Consider the following 10,211-nt stretch of genomic DNA (forward strand, 5'->3'; position numbering starts at 1 on the left):
CCAGTACGGCCCAACCCGTTCCTGCTCCCCGCACTAAGTTAGTGGTGCGTGTTCCCAGTCCGGTCCGGCCTGTTCCTGCTCCCCGCACCAAGCCAGTGGTGCGCGTCGCCAGCCCGGTCCGGCCTGTTCCTGCTCCCCGCACCAAGCCAGTGGTGCGCGTCGTCAGTCCGGCACAGCCCGTGCCTGTCAGCTGCTCCACACCGGAGCCTGAGCAATCCGCTCCACCGGTGTCCAGTCCAGCTCCGGCCAGCGGGGCCAGACCAGACCAGGGGCGCTACGGGGGGGTAGCGAGAGAGTGGTGGTCACGCCCGGAGCCGGATCCGCCTCCGAGGTGGAATGCCCACCCAGCCCCTACCCTCTTGAGTTTGTGTGGCGCGGTCACAGTCCGCGCCTTTGGGGGGTGGGTACTGTCACGCCCTGGCTCTGGGGACTCTTAAATGTTGAGCCAGGGTGTGTAGTGTCTATGTTTTGTTTTCTATGTGTTTCTTTCTAGATCGTTTATTTCTATGTTGGCCAGGGTGGTTCCCAATTAGAGACAGCTGTGGCTCGTTGTCTCTGATTGGGAACCATACTTAGGCAGCCTGTTTTGCACTTGTCATTTGTGGTATCTTGTTCCGGAGAGGTTTGTGTTTTGTTAACCTTAGGACTCGTTTTGTTGTTTTGTTGTAGTGTATAAGTACTCATTAAAAGATGTACGCATATCACGCTGCGCCTTGGTCCGGTTCTTATGACGATCATGACAGTGGCTCGGGTGGTTGATGTCCTTGATGATCTTTTTGGCCTTCCTGTGACATCGGGTGTTGTATGTGTCTTGGAGGGCGGGTAGTTTTCCCCCGGTAATGCTTTCGGCAGACCGCATTACCTCTGGAGAGCCCTGTGGTTGTGGGCGGTGCAGTTGCCGTACCAGGCGGTGATACAGCCCGACAGGATGCTCTCAATTGTGCATCTGTAAAGGTTTGTGAGGGTTTTAGGTGCTAGGCCAAGTTTCTTCAGCCTCCTGAAAAAGGGGGCTCTTGCAAGCCGAAGAACACCATCCCAACTGTGAAGCACAGGGTGGCAGCATCATGCTGTGGGGGTGCTTTGCTGCAGGAGGGACTGGTGCACTTCACAAAATAGATGGCATCATGAGGAAGGAAAATTATGTGGATATATTGAAGCAACATCTCAAGACATCAGTCAGGAATTTAAAGCTTGGTCGCAAATGGGTCTTCCAAATGGACAATGACCCCAAGCATACTTCCAAAGTTGTGGCAAAATGGCTTAAGGACAACAAAGTCAAGGTATTGGAGTGGCCATCACAAAGCCCTGACCTTAATCCTATAGAACATTTGTGGGCAGAACTGAAAAAGCGTGTGCGAGCAAGGAGGCCTACAAACCTGACTCACTTACACCAGCTCTGTCAGGAGGAATGGGCCAAAATTCACCCAACTTATTGTGGGGAAGCTTGTGGAAGGCTACCTGAAACGTTTGACCCAAGTGAAACAATTTAAAGGCAAATACTAATTGAGTGTATGTAAACTTCTGACCCACTGGGAATGTGATGAAAGAAATAAAAGCTGAAATAAATAATTCTCTCTACTATTATTCTGACATTTCACATTCTTAAAATAAAGTGGTGATCCTAACTGAACTAAGACAGGGAATTTCTACTAGGATTAAATGTCAGGAATTGTGAACAACTGAGTTTAAATGTATTAGGCTAAGGTGTATGTAAACTTCCGACTTCAACTGTAGGTCTCTATGCCCTCTGTATCTCTTACACTGTAGATTACAATGATGGGTTTGTTGACATTCTTTACTCTAACTATCAGGAAGCACACATGTTACTTACTTTGTTGTTTCTCCTCGTCAATGTGTGATTGACACTCAATCATATAGTATGTATTCCTCTGTTAACAGAGGCTTTCTCTTATTCTCCTCCAGATGTAAAGAGTAAGATGTCTCCCAGGTCAAACTTGAAGTTCCGCTTTGACAAGATGAGCCACTCCACAACTGTAAGTGATGTCTCACTGTACTGTACCGTACCATACTATACTGTACTGTACTATACTGTACTGTACTGTACTATACTGAACTGAACTGTACTATACTGCACTGTACTGTACTGTACTGTACTATACTATACTGTACTGTATTATACTATACTGAACTGAACTGTACTATACTGCACTGTACTGTACTGTACTATACTATACTGTACTGTATAATACTATACTGTACTGTACTATACTGAACTGAACTGTACTATACTGCACTGTACTGTACTGTACTGTACTGTACTGTACTGTACTGTACTATACTATACTGTACTGTATAATACTATACTGTACTGTACTATACTATATACTATACTATACTTCACTATACACTGTACTGTACTGTACTCTACTCAACTGTGCTGCATGTGTGATAAACACACTGCTCAGTGAATACAGTCTTGAAATGACCCACTGCTCTCCTCCAGAGTCATTAGGATATGATAGGTGGATACAGCATCAGGGACAGTAGCTTGGTCCTGTATCACAGTCCCTTCACTGCTGGGTCTGCTCTGCATCCCTCATCTCTTATCTGTAGGACACTATCTAGCTAGAGATCCTGCAATAACCTATCAGCTTGATCTCTCATTAGAATATACATGATGATGATGATGGTGTTGTTGTAATGGGACATTTCTGTTATTTTCTATTGCAGTCCGAGTAGAAATCTGGATTTTCCAAAAAAGGGACAACACTGGCTGTTGGAGCAAAAAACATCCACAACATCAACAGCGCATCACAATGGAATCACAAAATGTACTTAACTTCATGACTAAAGGGAATTAAGTGGACTGCAATAGAGGGTGCACAGGTAGACAGATACTGAGCTGGAAAGGAGGGAGAATCCTGTGAGTCTGAACTAAGAAGTGTTGAAAAAAAGGTTCCTCTCTCTCACTCTCTCTCTCTCTCTCTCTCTCTCTCTCTCTCTCGATGTGTCTGGTACAGAAATAACTCACAGTGAGAGGCTAGGTGCCATGTGTTACTGACATCACATTTTTATTGGCCGCTGGTCTGATTAAAATACTCATCTGTAACATTAACCCAACAACTAGACAAGGCAAGTTTTAAAGGTCCAATGCAGGCATTTTTATCTCAATATCATACGATTTCTGAGTAACAATTAAGTACCTTACTGTGATTTGTTTTCAAATGGTCAAAAAGAAACAAAAATAGCAATTTCTCAAGCAATAATTTTGCTAGGACTATCTGGGAGTGGGGAGGGGAAAACGGAAAATTAGCTGTTATTGGCAGAGAGGTTTGGAACTCTCTTTCTAATAACCAATTTACTGCATGGTGATGTCACCATGGAAGGCCAAAACTCCATCCCACCAGAACAGGCAGAAATTTCAGGCGGTCTTTCAAGCTCTTACACTAAAAGGGCATTATTATAATTTTCACAACTTCACAGTATTATTCCAACCTCATAGTGTGGAAATACATATAGAACACAGGAAAATCTAGTTTTTGACTGCACTGGGCCTTTAACCTCATAACATTCATCATCATTGATTTGGGAAACTGTGGTTATAGGTCACTTTTCCGCTGCACTCATCTCTCAGATTACAGTGATTGTTCATTGTGGTCCTCTTCTGTTACGATCTCCATATATGGGTCCAGGTTGGTGTAAGTTGTGTTACTGTCCTTCAGAATGGGATGTTGTTGTTAACCAGGGGGACTGTCTCTCTTGCCTTTGCCCCAGTATGTCTGTCTGGGGACAGTTCCTCTATTGCCTAACAAGGAGTTCTTGCTGCAGTAGTTTCACTTCTTTTTGAGTCACCTGTTGTAATGCTGGTCGTCTTTCCCTCTGGCCTCACATACAGTACAGTCAACGCAGGTCAATAGAATGGATCAATCCACAATAGAGATAGATACAGTATTTAGATACTGCATACAGTGCCTTGCAAAAGTATTCATCCCCCTTGGCGTTTTTCCTATTTCGTTGCATTACAACCTGTAATTTAAATAGATTTTTATTTGGATTTCATGTAATGGACATACGCAAAATAGTCCAAATTGGTGAAGTGGAATGAAAAAAATTAAGTGTTAAAAAAAAATCTTTAAAAAAAATAACAGAAAAGTGATGCGTGCATATATATTCACCCCCTTTGCTACGAATCCCCTAAATAAGATCTGGTGCAGCCAATTACCTTCAGAAGTCACATAATTAGTTAAATAAAGTCCACCTGTGTGCAATCTAAGTGTCACATGATCTGTCACATGATCTCAGTATATATACACCTATTCTGAAAGACCCCAGAGTCTGCAACACCACTAAGCAAGGGGCACCACCAAGCAAGCGGCACCATGAAAACCAAGGAGCTCTCCAAACAGGTCAGGGACAAAGTTGTGGAGGAAAGATCAGGGTTGGGTTATAAAAAAATATCAGAAACTTTGAACATCCCACGGAACACCATTTGAATCCATTATTAAACAATGGGAAGAATATGGCACCACAACAAACCTGCCAAGAGAGGGCCGCCCATCAAAATTCAGGGACCAGGCAAGGAGGGCATTAATCAGAGAGGCAACAAAGAGACCGAAGATAACCCTGAAAGAGCTGCAAAGCTCCACAGCGGATTTGAGTTTTTGTCCATAGGACCACTTTAAGCCGTACACTCCACAGAGCTGGGCTTTTCGGAAGAGTGGCCAGACAAAAGCCATTGCTTAAAGAAAAAAATAAGCAAACACGTTTGGTGTTCGCCAAAAGGCATGTGGGAGACTCCACAAACATATGGAAGAAGGTACTCTGGTCAGATGAGACTAAAATTGAGCTTTTTGGCCATCAAGGAAAACGCTATGTCTGGTGCAAACCCAACACCTCTCATCACCCCAAGAACACCATCCCACAGTGAAGCATGGTGGTGGCAGTATCATGCTGTGGGGATGTTTTTCATCGGCAGGGACTGGGAAACTGGTCAGAATTGAGGGAATGATGGATGGCGCTAAATACAGGGAAATTCTTGAGGAAAACCTGTTTCAGTCTTCCAGAGATTTGAGACTGGGACGGCGGTTCACCTTCCAGCAGGACAATGATCCTAAGCATACTGCTAAAGCAACACTCGAGTGGTTTAAGGGGAAACATTTAAATGTCTTGGAATGGCCAAAGCCCAGACCTCAATCCAATTGAGAATCTGTGGTATGACTTAAAGATTGCTGTACACCAGAGGAACCCATCCAACTTGAAGGAGCTGGAGCAGTTTTGCCTTGAAGAATGGACAACAATCCCAGTGGCTAGATGTGCCAAGTTTATAGAGACATACCCCAAGAGACTTGCAGCTGTAATTGCTGCAAAAGGTGGCTCTACAAAGTATTGACTTTGGGGTGTTAATAGTTATGCACGCCCAAGTCTTCTGTTTTTTTGTCTTATTTCTTGTTTGTTTCACAAAAAATATAAATGTTGCATCTTCAAAGTGGTAGGCATGTTGTGTAAATCAAATTAAACAAACCCCCCCAAAATCAATTTTAATTCCAGGTTGTAAGGCAACAAAATAGGAAAAATGCCAAGGGGGTGAATACTTTCGCAAGCCACTATAGATACTAGGGTTGCTAGGGTTGGGGTCAGTTCCATTTCAATTCATTATTTTATTTTTTATCTCATAGGAATACATTGAGGAATTGACAGGGAATTGATAGATACGGTATTTATCTCTATGGCTCAACCATCATCAAACAGTATTGAAGTGTTCAAGTTTGTCTTAAGCTGCAGAAGTAAGGGACTTGATCCTTATAAACCAAGCAATGTATTTGTGGAGATTTGCTCACATGAAAAGAAAAATGCCATTGCGCTCTGTCACAAGCTTAATTTAGCCAAAGTTGCGCCTTACAATCTATCTCAAACCCTTTCACTTTCCATGTGCTTCTCACTATGTGAGAGGTTGAGCAGAGAGTTTGGATTTGGTTTATTTGCTTTCTGTTTCGCTGTGGGTGTCTGATGAATCCAGACCTGGGTTCACATACTATTTGAAATCTTTCAAGTTCTTTGAGTGTGTGCTCTAGCCTGCCTGGTTTGCAGTTTGGGACTATTGTATTGGTCCATTATGCCAGGCAAGCTTAATCAAGCACAGATAATGTATTTGAAATGGTTTAATGTAGCATTTGAACCCAGGTCTGCTTTTCACATGTCCTTGTATTAATATCCATTTGTATTGAAAATGTATGCACTCACTAACTGTAAGTCGCTCTGGATAAGAGCGTCTGCTAAATGACTAAAATGTAAATGTATTTCACCCAATGAATCAATGTTAATTGAAAACATTTATGGTTATAAAGGGTGCATAGCTGAGAAACACACAGACTGCGACATGGAAATCATTTTCAGTAGTTAGTCATTTCACAATGTTTTTTTCTCTCACTAACATTTCTCCAAAAATAAATATTTGGCTAGATAATATTTTTAAAGGATTTTACATATTTTGGAACTGTGATTGAATGCTTTGTGATTTTGATGGTTATTTTTTCAGTCTTAAGTAGAAGCAAACAGCAAAAACAGTTGATCTTACAATCCCCAAAACAATGTTAGCGCATTGTAGTTCCAAAATATATTATCACTTTACCTTGTTGTAAGCTATATGATTATAAACATTCACGTGTGTATGTCTTCACCCAGGAACATATTGAAATGGCAAGGTCTCCATTGATGTGACCAAATCAGTCAACTATATTTGAGTTTGGGAGAATATCCATGCACAATAGCTGTATAGAGGTTAATTCCTATCGCTGGAATATTTGTGACTGGAGTTCTGTTATGTGGTACACAAAAACTCAGAAAGTTGAGCAGGGCAGAAAGTTATATAGGAACTAGTCTTTTAGTTTATAGAGGGCATCCACAAGTGCCCCTCAGCCTAATCTCTGTTAATAAGGACATAATTTATTGATTTTATATTTTGCTATTGATGTTATGTAAAAATGTAATTGCAGATTAAATTAATGAAAGAGGTCAAACGAAAGGAAATGTTAATTTAAAAAGCATACACATGTATATGTATATTTCGTTATGTAATGTGCCATTAAGAATGTATTATAAAATAAAATGTTGTATTTTGTGTCAATTTGTCTTGTGTTGCTTAATTCAGTGACCTCACAGGAAGCAACAGAGGCATATTTGATTGTTCTTGTCTGTTTATTCTGAATGGGAGATAGCGTGCTTTAGACCTGGGTTCAAATACTATTTGAAATTATCTTAAACAATATATATGTGCTTGATTGAGTTTGCCTGGCGTAATGGACCAATAGAATAGTCCAAAAACTGCAAACCTCGCCCCTCCGGCCCTCCAGGCAGGCTAGAGCAAACACTCAAAGTATTTGAAAGATTTCAAATAGTATCTGAACACAGATATGCTTTACATGGAACATTGTTTAGAGGGGGCAACACTTAATACAATTTGCTCCACTTTGCTTAGCAGTGGCAATATTTTGGTATTGAACATCAGTTCTATTTTGTTTATTCAAACATATGGCAGAGAAAGTAGTTCCCACAAATTACAAAATAATTACAGTGTTAACAAATAAAAGACAGTTGCATAAATCATTATTTAGAACATTGAACATAGATTCTATTCACAGATGATTTTCACATGGCATTACGATCTAGCTGAGTGTGTGGATGGCAGTTACTGCATGCACGTACAGAATCAGAATGCATCTGAAATCATTCAATCCAGATCACTGTAATGTGACCACTCGGTCAACACAGTCTGTTACATGAAGAGGTGAATATTGAAGTGAATTCAGAGGATAGCCTTGGTCAAGACTCGAACCGGGGTCCAGTGACTGTCAACCCAACGCCTTAGCCTTTACGACAAGCAATCCGAACCATTTGACGAGTTCACTACCTACTGGGCACAGACGTCAATTCAATGTCTATTCCAAATTGGGTCAACGTACTTTAATTGAAATGACGTGGAAATAACGTTGATTCAACCAGTGTGTGCCCAGTGGGTAGGAGTTGGGTTGAGGTCTCTACAAAATAAAAGTCTGACTGCCCATACACTGTCCATCCCACATTAAACAGTGAGTCGGAGAGAGGAGTAGACTGTGGGCTGTGCAGCTTCTCGTTGAGGATTAGGATTCTGCTGTTCAAGGCAGTCCTTTGAAAGAGCTGCATAGACCAACTGCAAGAAAACAGACAATCGGGTTAGTCTGAGGAAGCATTCTAGAAAAGGTTAAGGAAAAGGACATTCAGAAGCTATTATTCAAATAACACTCACCTCTATCTTTGGTTTAGGCTTGGGTGTGGCTGCAAAGAAAAGATCAGAGTCAAAAACAGAATTAATGCATACCAAATTGGGCACTTCATAAATTAGCATTAGACTTGGCCTTTAAATAAGCAGTAGACACGATCAACTGTACAATTGGATATCATGTTCATGTACAGTGCTGTGGTAGAAATGTGCATGTCAACATATACTGCAGCAAGATGTTATGAAATTGTATCGATAAAGAAAGAAATGTCTTACGGGGCTTGTCCTTGCGTACACTTCGGGAGCGTGGTGGGGGCTTGGGAGGTGGTATTGGTGGGGGCTGTGATGGGACCTTTGACCTTATATGGTAAGCCAGACCCAGAACCAAAACCAGGGTGATTACCAAACAGGTACTTACATACACCACGACCCTGAAATAGACCTTCCTCACGGATGTGGGTGGTATGGCTGCAGAGAAAGGGTATAGCACATCAATGAAGTCAGAGCACAGGCATACCAGTCTACCTGTCATCTGGGAATGTGGAGTGATCATTTTCTGTGATTGTTTCTCATTTTGGGGGGAAATCTTACAAAGCGTGGACAAAAATAAATACATACTGTACATTACTTGCAACTGATTAACAATGAGTTGATGTAGACTAGAAGGACCATATCTACCTGCAGTGATGTTCACATATGTCATATGTCCAACACTGGTGTATCCCTCAACCCAGGTGATCTGGCAATGGTACATTCCATAATCTGATTGGTTGACGTTGAGGATGTCCATGAGCAGGCGGGTTCTATTGGTTGTCAATGTGACGTTGGAGAGATGATGCCTTGGAGTGGGACTAAAGAGAAGGAACTGTCCCTCTGTTGACAGCCCCCACCCCCCTGTCCAGCCATCATCTCCACAATGCTGAACAACACAGGATAGGGAAAGAGTGCCCCCCTTTGGTACGTTAACATTTCTTTTCTTTGCAAAGACAGAAGTCACACATTCCTCTGCATCATAACCTGAGGGAACAAAAATGGAAAAAAGTGAACATATAAATATGATATAAAAAATTCACTAGACAATAGAGGAGCAGCATCTACAGCAATTAATATCCTAATAGCAATCTACATTTATAGTAATGAGAGAGAGTTAATTGAGGGTAGTTCTTTCTCATGATACCTCTTTTGTAGGAAAGCAGATCAATTTAGATTAGATTGTTTGATTGATTACTTGTCCTTCCTTTTCTGATCTTGAGCGACATCCTAGATAGCGGTTTCAGGTATTTGTTGGTCATCCTAAGTATGGTTTTAAAACCAAGGTTATATCCACAACTGTCAGGAATCCTAAACAAGAGTAGTTGGACTTACCCGGGAGAATGCATAGACAAGTAATTGAGAGAAACAGACAGTTGTACATGTCTTTCTTCCCCATAGAATAGTATGGTTTTCTTTAGCGTTTTCCTTCTAGTTCCTTTCCCCTGTATGAGCTCATGACGGGTTCCATAGAGCAGCCCCTAGACAATGTCCTGGTGCCTCAGGAAGCTGGACCCAACATTGTTCTTTGTTTCTCAATCGTTCTCTCACTTTCTAGTTTAATTTTTCCCCCTCATTGGGAATGTACTCTCCACAATTGCGAAATGGTTTCCACTAGCTGCCTCAGTCGAGTTGGAAGTTATAAAGGAAGTACACACACACACACACACAAGTGTGCGCATGCACGCAACCACACACACACACACACACACACACACACACACACACACACACACACACACAGACAGACACACACACACACACACTCTCTCTCTCTCTCTCTCTCTCTCTCTCTCTCTCTCTCTCTCCAACTCCAAAATACAAATCACATCCTTCCTCAGGCTGAAACCCAAACTCTGTGGGCTGGGCACAATTATTAACTATTTAGATAGAAAATAATAGTTAACATTTAGCATTACATTTACTAAAGAATACATTTTCATGGAAACCAAGAAGAAAGTGTGTT

The 10,211-nt window shown here is 41.7% G+C and overlaps 2 protein-coding genes across 3 annotated transcripts in view; one reads left to right on the plus strand and one right to left on the minus strand.

Moving 5' to 3' along the window:
- The window catches only part of LOC311118328 (rap1 GTPase-activating protein 2-like), a 40,905-nt gene extending 37,714 nt beyond the window's left edge, over positions 1-3,191 (plus strand). For both annotated transcript variants that reach the window (XM_084193139.1, XM_084193140.1), the window contains 2 exons: positions 1,924-1,994; positions 2,692-3,191. In XM_084193139.1, the coding sequence (XP_084049265.1) occupies positions 1,924-1,994; positions 2,692-2,700 (80 nt within the window). In that variant the 3' untranslated portion in view covers positions 2,701-3,191. The remainder of the gene's footprint in view (positions 1-1,923; positions 1,995-2,691) is intronic.
- Positions 3,192-7,461: 4,270 nt separating this feature from the next.
- LOC311118329 (uncharacterized protein) lies at positions 7,462-9,861 on the minus strand. The gene is made up of 5 exons (XM_084193142.1): positions 9,581-9,861; positions 8,894-9,232; positions 8,492-8,683; positions 8,243-8,271; positions 7,462-8,146 (listed from the first exon to the last, which is right to left on the minus strand). The coding sequence occupies exons 1-5, from the start codon at positions 9,642-9,644 to the stop codon at positions 8,039-8,041; spliced, it is 732 nt and encodes a 243-aa protein (XP_084049268.1). The 5' UTR covers positions 9,645-9,861; the 3' UTR covers positions 7,462-8,038.
- Between the last annotated feature and the right edge of the window lie 350 nt (positions 9,862-10,211).

This window comes from Coregonus lavaretus, assembly GCF_964263955.1.
Source record: "Coregonus lavaretus genome assembly, contig: HAP1_SCAFFOLD_1904, whole genome shotgun sequence".
NCBI lineage: Eukaryota > Metazoa > Chordata > Actinopteri > Salmoniformes > Salmonidae > Coregonus > Coregonus lavaretus.